Raw genomic sequence first — 13,669 nt, forward strand, 5'->3', positions numbered from 1 at the left:
AGTAAATGCCCCCCTCCTATTGGTAGCTCACCCCTAAGAAACAAGCTTGATTTGACCCCCATTCCTTCATGCCCTCAAACTGTGACATATACTGTTTTTGTGCTCCGTGTCAAGCCTCTCAAGACAGTGCCAGTGAATTAGAGAAGTCTTACATGTGCGCACCAGAGTGTTCCAACTTCCATTCCTCCCTTGCCTGCAGTGTGGCGGCTCAAACCCAGAGACTGAAAGAACCGACAGGAATTTTTTTTATGTACCATTAAATTCTTGTGGGACTGGGTGAGGACAGGTTAAATTCATGCAGGGACAGGTAATATTCCTTGCGGGGACAGGCAAGGATAGGTTAGATTCCCCACGGGGACAAATGGGGATGGGTTAGATTCCAGTGGGGACAGGCGGGGACGGGTTGGATTTCTGTCTCCGTTTAACACTCTACTAGTAAGGTCCTCTTGTAATTTTTCACAATCCTCCTGTGATTTAACAACTTTGAATAACTTTGTGTCATCAGTAAATTTTATTACCTCACTAGTTACTCCCATCTCTAGGTCATATGTTAAAAAGCAGCGGTCCCAGCACAGACCCCTGAGGAATCCCACTGACTACTCTTCTCCATTGAGAATACTAACCCTACTCTCTGTTTTCTATCTTAACCAGTTTTTAATTCACAATAGGACACCAAGGCAAGTACCTCCTATCCCATGACTTTCCAATTTCCTCTGGAGTCTTTCTTGAGGTACTTTGTCAAACGAGTTTTGAAAATCCAGATACACAATATCAACTGATTCACTTTATCCACATGTTTGTTCACCCCTTCAAAGAAATGTAATAGATTGGGGAGGCAAGATTTCCCTTCACTAAATCCATGTTGGCTTTGTCTCATTAATCCATGCTTTCGAACATGCTCAGTAATTTTGTTCTTTATAATAGTCTCTACCATTTTGCCCGGCACCGACATCAGACTCAACGGTCTATAATTTCCCAGATCTCATCTGGAACCTCTTTTAAAAATCGGCGTTACATTGGCCACCCTCCTTATCTTCTGGTACCCACGCTCGATTTTAAAAATAAATTACATATTACTAACAATAGTTGTTCTGCAAGTTCATTTTTCAGTTCTATCAGTACTCCGGGATGAATACCATCCAGTCCAGGAGATTTGCTACTCTTCAGTTTGTCAAATTGCACCATTACATCCTCCAGGTTTATACAGATTTCATTCAATTTCTCTGACTCACCAGCTTTGAATGCCATTTCTGGCACCAGTATCGCTCCCAAATCATCTTCAGTAAAGACCAAAGCAAAGAATTCATTTAATCTCGCCGCTATGACTTTGTCTTCCCTGATTGCCCCTTTTACCCCTCGGTCATCTAGCGGTCCAACCGATTCTTTTACTGGCTTCTTGCTTTTAATATACCTAAAAAAAATTTACCATGTGTTTTGCCTCCAACACAATCTTTTTTTCAAAGGCCCTCTTTGCCTTCCTTATCAGTGCTTTGCATTTGACTTGCCATTCCTTATGCTGTTTCTTATTATTTTCAGTCGGTTCCTTCTTCCATTTTCTGAAGGATTTTTTTTTTTAGCTCTAATAGCCTACTTAATCTCACTTTTTAACTATACCGGCTGTCGTTTGGTCTTCAGTCTTCCTTTTTAGATATGTGGAATATATTTGGCCTGGGCTTCCAAGATGGTATTTTTGAACATCATCCACACCTAATATAAATTTTTGACCCTCGCAGCCACTCCTCTGTTTTTTTTTCACTATTCTCATTTTATCATGGTCTCCTTTTTGAAAGTTAAACGCTAACATATTGGATTTTCCGTGTATACTTACTCCAAAGCTGATATAAATCTGATCATATTATAATCACTGTTATCAAGCAGCCCCAACACCATTACCTCCCGCACCAAATCATGCACTCCACTAGGTCTAGAATTTTTCCTTCTCATGTCGGCTCCTGTACCAGCTGCTCCATAAAGCAATCCATGATTTCATCAAGGAATTTTACCTCCCTAGCATGCCCTGATGTTACATTTGCCCAGTCAACATCAGGGTAATTGAAACCACCCATTATTATTATTGTGTTGCCCAGTTTGTTAGCCTCCCTAATTTCTGATAACCTTCTACATCCGTCTGTTCATCCTGGCCAGGCGGACGGTAGTACAATCCTATCACTATCCTTTTCCCCTTTACACTTGGAATTTCAATCCATAGGGATTCCAAGATGTGTTTTGTTTCCTGCAGAATTTTCAAGTTAGGGAAAAACAATTGGACCCTAGACAACTGTTTTGACTGTGCCTTCTGTCCATCACTTGTCCTAGTTACCTACTGTCACTATTTTAGCATCCTCTGTGTTTGCTTTAAAGGTTCATTATGTCTGGAAGGTGATTCAGTGAATCTGTCAGAGACCCCAGAGGAAGAAGATGATACAGATATACTGCTGAAGCTATTTTCCAATGCTACAGAACCTTAAACATTTTTTTTTATTATTTTGACCTTCTATAAATTCTTGTAAAACATTTCTATGTAATACACATGTGATGTCTGTAAGATTTTGACAATGCAAATTAGAAATCCAGAAGTCAATTTTCAGTGTGACATCTAGGGAATAATTTGAAACATTAAGGACTAAATGCAGTAAATGGTGCCCAAATCTGGGGCACCGAAACAAAATGCACGTTGAGCACTATTCTATAAATGGCGCTCTGAGTTGGGCACCGTTTTCAGAAAAGTGCCGGGATCTGTGCCCAAACCTTTAGCCACAAGTATTTGCACCAGCTGATACCATGTGCATCTTTAGTGAATGCCCCTAACCGCCCGTGCTCCTCCCATGGCCATGCCCTCTCTTCAGTTGCACGCTAAAATAATTTGCACTCGCATCTTTAAAGAATAGCATGTAGCAAGATGCACGCATAAATCCAAATGTAGCCAATTAACACCAATAATTGATCGTTAGCATCCAATTATTGATGCTAATTGGCTCGTTCATTTAAATTGGGTGTGCATCCAAATTTGCATTCGCAATTTTGAGCGCCATTTATAACCAGCACAGCAAGAGGAGGAACTACACAGCCGCACATTGGGCTTTTTGCTCCTTCTTTATCGCCTTGGACCCCGGCAGTTCCTTTAAGCCTCATGGTTGTACGAAGGCCCATATAGCTCAAAGGAACAGCTGGGCCCAGGATGGTAAAAAAGGAGGAAGCAGCCCAATGCATGGCTATGCAGCAACTCTTCTTGCAGTGCTGGAGTGATGTGTGTGCAGGGAGAGGAGGAGAGCCTGGAAAAAAAGGTGGATGGAGTGTGGAGGAGGGGCTGAAAATGGTGGATGGAGTAGGGGGGGCCTGATAAAAGCTGAATGAGATGTGTGTGCGCTATGGGAAGGGGGTGGAGGGCTGCAGGAAAGTGGATGGGGGTGTGTATGCTATGGGGGGTGCTGAAGAAAGCTGGGTGGAGTGGTCTGTGATATGGTGGGGCTGGAGAAAAGAGGATGGTGTGTGTGTGATAGGTGGGGCTAAAGAAAGGTCGCTAGTGTGCATGTGTCATGGGTGAGGGCTGGAGAAAGATGGATAAAAGTGTGTGTGTGTGTCATGGGAGGAGTTAGAAAAAGGTGGAGGGCTAGAAAATTGAAAATTCTGCGCACAATATTTGAAAATTCTGCAAAATTCTACATGCTTTATTTGTAATTTTCTTGTGTAGAATTCCCCCATTATAATGACTGGCTTCTCCCCCAGGCATGAAATACCCTCACCACCACTACAGCAGTTTCCTTCCACAGGTTCCCCCTTCTCCATTTTCTTTTTTAGCTTCTGTCCTTTCTCCTAGTTTTAGTCCCCAACTTTCTCTTCTACCTCTTTTCCAGGGTGAATACCTCCAATTCTCCCTTTCTCCACCCTTTTTCCATTCACCTGTTCTCTACTTTCTAGCAGTATCTGCCTTCTAGAGTTCTCTCTCCCCATCCTTCAGCCTTCACTGCTCTCCTTGGGCTGTCTCCCTGACTCCCAGCAAGACCCCTGTTCTGACCACTTACTTTTCTATGTCCCAGTCCCCATAGTACACACATTTCATCCACCTTTTCCCACCCCTCTCATGGTGCACACATCTCCCATCCACCTTTTTTCTAGCCCTCCACCCCATTACAGTCACACTATCCACCTTTCTCCAGCCCCTCCCTCACCCATCACACACACACTAGCCACCTTTCTCCAGCTCCCCATCACACACACACTACTGTCCACCTTTCTCCAGCACCTCCATCCATCTCACACACACACCCATCTACTTTACTCTAGCACCCTCCCCCCATGGCACAGACCACCCATTCCACCTTGTTTTAGCCTCCCCCCCCTTCCCACTGGCGTCAGTGGTATCACTAGACAGAAATATTTGGGGTGGCAACAGGATGACAAGCCAAAGTGATATTTTCATACATCATAATCATCCCTCCTCCAACTTTAAATAATCTATAAGAAAATCCCATGTGTCTTCTATACACATAGAATCCCTCTAGCTAGTTTAAACCATCCAGGAAAACTACCATTGTAACTGTTAGCATTATTTCACAAAGCTCTTCTATATGGGAGTGAAATCTAGAGATGCCAACTTACCCTGTTCCTGGAGAGAGACAAGACTTTTTGGTCAATCCTGGTTTTAAAATTACACCCAAAGTAGTGTGAGAATTATAGTCTATAATTCTACCCATTGGAATCCATGCTGCAAGTCCCATAATGCATCTTGATAGGGTTGTGAGAATGCCAGAACTGGCCTAATATTTCCCAGTTGCAACTGGGTAATTTGCAGTTCTGCAAATCTCAATATAAAACCTGAATCTCTAGTGTTGTAACGCACTCCACAGTCCCCAACAGTGGAGCTAAGACCCTTCCCCATACAACTCACCATACGCAATTCTTATTCAAATTGTGGTATAATCTCTGGAACAGCTGCACAGTCTTCTTCCACTGCCAGATACTTTGTGAAATAACACATAACCCTGCAAAATTAGACTCAGAACCTATATCGCAAGCTTATCAAACCACAACAGCCCTTGTTTCCAGGACTCAAGGTGCAACAACCCTATGTATAAAAAGAATGCATTGCATATTTTACACCCAAGTGTGTCTGTGAGAGAGAGAGAGTGTGTGTATGAGAATGAGTGTGTGCCAGGGGCTCCCCCCCTCCCTCCGAGGTTCAAGGTCCCCCGCCCCCTCCCTCCGAATTTCAGGGTCCCTCCCTCCGTGTTTCAGGGTCCCTCCCTCTTCCCCATCCCAATTCAGCATCTCCCTTCTGCCACCCACCATGTCTACTATCTACCCTTCTCTCCCTGAGCAAGCATATTTCCTTTCTTTCCATCCTTCCTTGATCCAGTATCTTCTGTCTTCCCTATCCTCTCTACTGCTCTATCCAGCATATTCCCCTTGACCAGTGGCGTAGCAAGGTCCGCCCTGGGTGCACGCCGCTGGGGGGGTGTCAGCTCCGCTGGTTCCCTGCTCCCTGTCCCCCGGAACAGGTGACTTCCTGTTCTGGGGCAGAGGGAGCAGGGAACCAGCGGAACTGACCCCCCCCCCCCCCAGCGACGTGCACATGGCAGGCAAGAATGCACGCGGGGGGGGGGGGCTTGGGTGATGCGCCGAGGGGGGGGGGGGGGGGTTGATGCGCCGAGGTGGGGGGGGCTCCTGCTCCTGATCTCCATGGCCTGGCTGCTGCCGCCCTGCTCTTTCCCATCGCCATCCCCCGGACAACAGCGCTGTCCAGAACCAGGACTCTGGGGCGATCAGACAGGGCTGCAGCACCCGCAGGCTGCACAGAGCACCGAGCCGGCTGGACAGGGGACACGTCATGTGCCCCGCCCACTCCCATGACATCCCCTCCCCCCAGGGTTGTGGCCACAATGGCTACGGTGACGTCAGCCTGAGCTACGGAGCCTAGCAGACCAACTCTGAAGAAGCCACGGACACAAGCAGCAAGACACATAGAACGGTGGAGGTGAGAATTATTATATAGGATATAATTTGGCATGCCCCTGACCTGCACATACCCCTTCCAAATGTACGCCCCCCCCCCTTGCTGTTACATGCTATAACGTTTATAGAATAGTGACTAAGGGCAGTTATGTGTGTAACTTCAAATTAGTGCCAGTTCATGCCAATTAATTCCATTTATTGCTGATTATTGGTTAGTAATGCCAATTAGAGCCTATTTTAATAATTAACTTACATACTTAAGTCGCAGTATCTATAAACTATGCATGCTATTTTGCATGCTAAGCACAATAATGCACGTTCAAGATTATAGAATTTGTATATTAGGAGCATAATCATGCACCATGAAGCAGGGCCTAAAGGCAAAGGCTGACAAGTCTGTGTGGCCCAGAACTCTGTGTGACCTAGAAACACATAAGTGCATAAGCATCACCATGCTGGGACAGACCAAGGGTCCATCGAGCCCAGCACCCTGTCACCGACAGCGGCCAAAAGAACAAGCAATTTGTCCCGCCCTTCCTAGAAATACTGTATTCCCTCATCCATTCAATAACATTCTATGGCTTTTTCCTCCAGGAAGCCCGTCCAACCCTTTTTTAAAGTCCGCTAAGTTAACCGCCTTAACCACCTTTTCCGTCAGCGAATTCCAGAGTTTAACTACGTGTTGAGTGAAGAAACATTTCCTCCGATTCGTTTTAAATTTACCACACTGCAGCTTCATCGCATGCCCCCTTGTCCTAGTATTTTTGGAAAGCGTAAATAGATGCTCCACATCGACCTGCTCCATTCCACTCATTATCTTATAGACTTCTATCATATCTCTCCTCAGCTGCCTTTTCTCCAAGCTAAAGAGCCCCAGTCTCTTCAGCCTATCCTGATAGGGAAGCCGTCCCATCCCCCTGTATCATCTTTGCCGCCCTTCTCTGCACCTTTTCCAATTCCACTATGTCTTTTTTGAGGTGCAGCGACCAGAATTGAACACAATACTCGTGGTGCGGTCACACCATGGAGCGATACAACAGCAGAATAATATCCTTATTTTTGTTTTCCATCCCTTTCCTAATGATACCCAACATTCTATTTGCTTTCCTAGCCACAGCAGCACATTGAGCAGAAGTTTTCAACGTATCATCAATGACGACACCTAGATCCTTTTCTCGGTTTGTGACTCCCAACGCTGAACCTTGCATGACATGGTTATAGTTTGGGCTTCTCTTTTCCACATGCATCACTTTGCACTTGTTCACATTAAACGTCATCTGCCATTTAGATGCCCAGTCTCGTAAGGTCCTCCTGTAGTTTTTCACAATCTTCCCGTGATTTGACTACTTTGAATAACTTTTGTGCAAGATGAACAGGATAATGTGGTTTAACAACGTTTCTGAGAAAAGAGAACTTTAGCAACATAAGGGAAAAAAAATTGAGGACAAAGATAACCTCAAAGGAAGATGACTTGTCTAAAACCATGTAAAGCATTACCTAAGATAAGTGCTTAAAAACAGCTGTTTTTAGAGCATAATGTTGGAGAGACAGACAATATCGTTTATCATTTATTTATTTACTAGACCGTTTCTTATTACAGAATAAATCAAAACAGTTTACAATCAAATATAGGAATTGTGAGACAGTTCTGAGTGACTCACTGCTATTATGTGAGACCCTTGGTTCTCTCTTCCAAAGACCTTTGATTTGTATATTTATCTTGTGTGTGTGTATGTTTTATCTCTGTCTCTCTTGACCTCTCCGGGGACCAGAATAAAGAACTGGTCGGTCCCCTACTTGGTGGGGGAGGGCATTGAAAGATCAGCTTAGGCCCTAAATGCTTTCTATTTGATTCTTAAAAGGAAGTAGTAATGTATTAAGTTGGCCAGTAAAAGGTTATTATTACAACATCTTCATTGACCTTTACTTTTGCAAAATTAAAGAACAACTTGATTGAACAACAGTTATGACTGTGTCTTCTGTCCGGCTTTCATTGTAGTCAACTACTGTCACTAACTCAGCATCTTCTGTTTTTGCTTGAAAACTCAGTATATCTGGAAGAGACTTCAGGAAATGTGTCAACAAGAGAGACCGCAGAGGAAACTGACACAGGTATGAATTTAACAGTAGTTTTTTCTAAGCAATGCCATAAGACATTAACATTTGGTTTTCACCTTAGAAAACGTTTTATTATAATACATGTGGGATTTTAAACTGCACTTAGGTATCGAATGAATAGGTATAATACTGTAAAAAATGCATCGACATAGGTGAGAGATACATGCACATGTTATAGAAAAAGGATTGATATGCGCGTACATGTGCACATATGTACATAAATGGACCTTAGGCTGCTTGTATACTATTCTATAACTACACACATCTTGCATAGGATACAGTTGCAAGCTGCATATTCATATGGGCGGAGCCTGTGCAGATCTCACGACTATTTGTGATTTATAGACTAGTATAAAATTTGGAGAGGTATTTTCGATATGACATTTAAATCTGACTTTGCTGTACTCAGTGCGTCTTATCTTTGTGGACTATTTTCAAAAAAATAACGTTCAAGTGAAAAATGCAAAAAATCAAGCCATTGGGATGTAGGAGCAGCCAGCATTTTAAGTAGACTGACCACACAGACATCCTAGCAGAGCTGTGAGACACCCTAGGGGGCACTGCAGTGGACTTCATATAAAAGGTCCTAGGTACATGTCTCACCGTTACCCCCTTATTTTCTATGGTGAGGCCTCCAAAACTCATCAAAAGCCTACCATACCCAACTGTACAGCACTACAATAGCCCTTATGGCTGCAAGGGTTACCTATATGTGGGTACAGAAAGTTTTTGGTGGGTTTTGGAGGGCTCACACTTTCCACTACAAGTGTAACAGGTAGCGTGGGATATGGGCCTTGGTCCAACCGCTAAAGTGCACTGCATCAACCACTAAGTTACTCCAGGGACCTGCTTGCTGCTCTAATCGGACTGCCTATAGCATCTGAAGCTGTTGTAGAGTCTGGTATGCACTGTTTCTTTCACATCTTTGGGAGGTGGGTGGGAGGGGGTCAGTGACCACTGGAGGAGTAAGGGGGTCATGCGGTAATCCCTCCAGTGGTCATCTGTTCATTTAGGGCAACTTTTTCTGACTTTAGTCGTGATAAAAACCTTTAAATTGTAGCCCCAGGAGATCACGTAATGCCATGACCACGGGAGGATGCTGAAAAGCATTTTATCAGACTGGAGCTGCAGCAAAGTACCCCACGACAAGTTAATCTCAGAACACGCCAGGAAATGGCAGCAAAAACACAAAAAAAGGAGCAGGACTGCGGTAAGACACAAGACAAGATGGCAGTGCCTCACAGCCCGGCGGACAAGATGGTTTTATCAGCATTGGTGGTGGAGTTAACTGCGGAGATGACATCTGCACTCAAAGCCATGCATGACAAATGATTTGGTCCTCTTGATTCGAAATTGGAGGGCCTGCAATCCACCTTGTGACTTACCAGACCAGAACTAGTGTGGTGGAGGATCACATCACTGCTGTGAAAGACTCCCATGCACAGCTCTTGAAGAAAGTGGCAACACTGGAGGACAAAGTACAAGACCTGGAAAACAGGTCTTGGAATAACAATCTGCATCTTGTGGGATTACCTGAACCTGTTTTGGACAAGGAACTCATTGGATTTTTGGAACTTCGGGTGGTGTGGGATTTAAGCCTTCCAGAGTGCTGTGGGCCACTAAGCATAGAAAGAGTGTACTGGTTGGGCCTTCAATAAACTACCTCAGCTAGGCCTCATGTGGTCATATTGAAAATACTCAATTTTACCCATTAAAAAAAGCCATAATGCAGGCAGTGATGTCTAGGAAAACGCTGTCCTATGAAAACAAGCACATCCTGTGTTTTCAGGATTATTCAGCATAGGTTGCTACTCAGCTTGAAACATTTGCATCCATCTGCTCCAAACTATTTACTTTGAAGTTACAATTTGCCCTATTATATTCTGCTAAATTGAGGGTGACTTATAATGGCGCCACACGCGTGTGATACAATGGCTGAGGTGCAATCACTTTTGATCCGGATTGAAGCAGGAGAGGGTGCTTCGGCATCCACCCAAGGTTGATTACCTATGGAGGAGACTACCGTGGACAGCGTTTGGCAGAGATATGTGATGGGGTGTAGCTTCAAACACCTTTTGCTCCTTATCATGGATATCGATCAGCAGTGACTGTATTTTGAACTGACCCTTTTGGAAATGACTGGATGTTGGGGTATGTATTGGACCAGACTATTGGATCTATCATCTTCATATATTTGTTTATGGTCAGCTTTTTAATTGGATGCTTATCAGTTACCCTGACATCTTACAACTTCAGAGTATGATGGTTGACTTTCTTTATCACTGCCCAGGTGTACAACAGAGGACATTTTTTTTTCTTTTAGACACTTACCCGCCAGTGCTAACTGCCAGGAGGCCTTATTGCTTACTTTCTTTGACCAGCCTGGACTAGTCTAATGGTCCATGGGGTACAGCCTGGAACCCTTATTAGGCGATCTGCAGTTTATGCACGCCCCAGTTGCCCTTGGCTAATTGGTGCGGAGGTCTGACTTTATTGTGAGCATCCAGCAGAATACACACATTTCAATGGGCAATGGATGTTTCATATAGGGGCCTGGCATAGATTTATAATGCACTGTGAATTTAACAGGACAAGATGGGCAGTGGACATTTAATGCACAGGTCTGGACATTGCCAGTTGAGATCTGAGAACTGTGCCGGTCACGATGGGCTAAAGATATTGCCTGTTAAGATTTCTTTTGAGTGTTTGAGTATGAGTATGAGTGTGTGCGTGTGGATGTGAATGTGAGTATCGGTATGTTATCAAATTGAAGAGTACACTGTATATGGTGGGTTTCTGCCACAGGGGGATTAGCAATAGGGCTGGTACCAGATGTGATGATTCCTGTTTTGGGAACTTAGGAGACTGAGGGATGGGGATTGTTGCAGTTGGGGGGGGGGGGGGGGGGGGGGTCGGGGGTGGTATGGTGGGGTTGGTTTGGGGGTGGGGTTCTCAGGATATGATTGTCAGTTCCTGGTGGGATGTTACTACTCATTGGTGGCTTGGCCTGTCACTAGGATACTGGGATGAGTTGAGGATAGGACAAGAGAGCTGGCGGCTGGGACAGCTTTCTCTATGGCACTTATGTAGGCTTTCTTATTGGTTAACACTTTTTGTGATTATCTAAGGTGAAAGTTGTAACTTGGAACATGGGGGGCATTAACTCTCCAGTTAAGAGGTCAAAACTTTTACAACATCTTCAGCGTCATAAAATTGACATCACCTGGGATAAGCAGTATAAAATGTTTTGTACATTTTTGGGATCTTGTCGGGTATTTGTGACCTGGATTGGCCACTGTTGGAAACAGGATGCTGGGCTCGATGGACCTTTGGTCTTTCCCAGTATGGCAATACTTGTGTACTTATGTACCTTAATGCCCCAAGTACAGAAAAAAAGAGTCATTCAATAAAGTATTTCCTTGGCATTTCTTTTCCCGTTGTCCTGGAGTCATTTGTCCATTTCCCACTCTTTTTTCTGTACTGTTATTTTTACGTGGGAGTTTGTGTTCATCCACTTAGGTGGATTACTCCCTTAATGCCCCAAAACATGCCAAACTCAGAACTTGGTGGGTGGGGGAATGTATTGCAGCTCATGCACATGGGAAGAAGGGAGGAGTTACCATTCTATTCAGCAAAGACATAACTGCCCAAACCCAAACACTTTTCACTGACTCAGGGGGCACATATGTTCTATGTCAGGCACGGGTGGCCCAGCAGGTGTTGTTCTTATGCAATCTGTATGCCCGCCCAATCAGTTTGATAGGAACTTCTATAAAGCAGTGACAAATCTCCTTTTGCAACTTAACACCAGGTCCACCATTGTTGAGGGGGATTTTAATACAGTCTAGGATCCCTTCCTAAATAGATCCCACAGCCATACTGCTGACCGCACATCTCTGTATATAAAAGGCACCTCCAACATTCTAATTGAAGCCTCCAGCCGGAAACTTGAGGTGGCATAGATATCCATTTTAGCAAGTACACAAAGGAAAGGGAGATAATTGTTTTCTCAGGCACCTGGAGTGGTTGCCCTGGGTGATTAACAAGGTCAGCTGGAGGTCACAGCTTCTTGCAAGTAAAGCAATTAACTCTGCCCTGAACTCTGCCCTGGGTGATTAACAAGGTCAGGTGGGGTGCACAGCTCCTTGCAAATAAAACAATTAACTCCTCCCAGACTCTTAGGAGCTTGCCTTTACTCACCCATAATGCAGTCTCATTGCCATACACTCTACTGCTGCTCCACGTTGTCATTTTTAAATTGTTGCTCCATCAGAAACAAGTCTACAGCTTTTTCAACTGGGAGGGAAGGTGGCCCTGGAAATGGGAGGGTGGGGACTCTGAAACTCTGAGGGACGGAGGGTGGGGGGGACCCTGGGACTGGGAGGGGGGACGACCCTGGGACTCTGAGGGAGGGAGGGGATGACCCTGGAACTCGGAGGGAGTGATGGGCCCCTGGCACACACTCTGATTCTCATTCCCTCTCTCTCACACAGTCAATCTCACACACACTCTCTCAAACATACATACTCCAAGGAAAACCTTGCTAGCGCCCGTTTCATTTGTCAGAAACGGGACTTTTTTACTGGTATAGTACTAAGGGCCTCCTGAATATGTGTCAGATTCTAGATTTGATCAATGCTTGGAGGATCCTCCATCCTATGGAATGAGATTATACCCACTCATCTAGAGCGCACTCCACGCAGTCCCACGTCAAATACCTTTTAATTTCTCAAGCATTGTTTGGCTCCATAGTCAAGGTGGAAATAGGGTCATATGTTATATCGGATCATGCATGGGTGTGGCTAGATTTGAACCTGCGGAAGGATAGTGGTGGTAGTTGTCGATGAGTTTTTCCATTAGCACTCTATAGGGACTCTCATTTTCAGGAGAGACGTCTTCAAAGTTGGAAGGATTATAAATCCCACAATACTGACTATGAGAACAGTCTGGTGATCTATTGGGAGGCTGTGAAGGTTGTTCTAAGGGGGGAGATTATTAGTTATTCCTGCTATACTGAAAAAAAACAAGGGACCAGGAGATCCTGAGATTGGGTTCACAGCTGCGCAATGCACAACAATGCTTTCGAATCACCCAAAGCGCAAGCCACAAATAGCAACTCTTGGCCCTTCAAGCAGCTCTAAATGAGTTTCTTTATCAGAGGTCATTAGAGTGTGCTCATCACAAAATTGGGGGGGGGGGGGGAGGGTGACCCAGTGACCCAGTGACCCATTCCTTACAGATCAACCCTCAATTTAAGGCAATGTGGATTTTGAACCTGGGATGGACAATAACATGTTTGTGATGTGAGATCAAAAGAGCATTGGTCAGCTTGATCATCTTCTGGGGCAGGAGGGAAAGTTATTTCTTTTGAAGAACTGCAACACCGCATAGGTTATTACATAGGGCAATCAGTTTGTCTACTGCCAAATGAAACTATGTGGCCCCCTTAGATGGGGAGAAACTTGGTCAGCATATGGGGGCTCGGATATGGCAGTTTTATAAAGACGTGCCTGAGTAGGAGGTATCAGTCTCAGGACTTAAACAAAGCTCTCCTTGGGTGGGAGACTAGAAAAGACCTAGAGGAAGTTTTGCAGAGATG

At 44.6% G+C, this 13,669-nt stretch overlaps 1 protein-coding gene across 3 annotated transcripts in view; it reads left to right on the forward strand.

Annotated features, from left to right (window-relative positions):
• The window catches only part of URGCP (upregulator of cell proliferation), a 94,390-nt gene that overhangs the window by 42,546 nt on the left and 38,175 nt on the right, over positions 1-13,669 (forward strand). For all 3 annotated transcript variants that reach the window (XM_030209622.1, XM_030209621.1, XM_030209623.1), the window contains one exon: positions 8,002-8,064. In XM_030209622.1, coding sequence (XP_030065482.1) covers positions 8,002-8,064 — 63 coding nt within the window. The remainder of the gene's footprint in view (positions 1-8,001; positions 8,065-13,669) is intronic.

This window comes from Microcaecilia unicolor, chromosome 7 (genome assembly GCF_901765095.1).
Source record: "Microcaecilia unicolor chromosome 7, aMicUni1.1, whole genome shotgun sequence".
Lineage (NCBI taxonomy): Eukaryota > Metazoa > Chordata > Amphibia > Gymnophiona > Siphonopidae > Microcaecilia > Microcaecilia unicolor.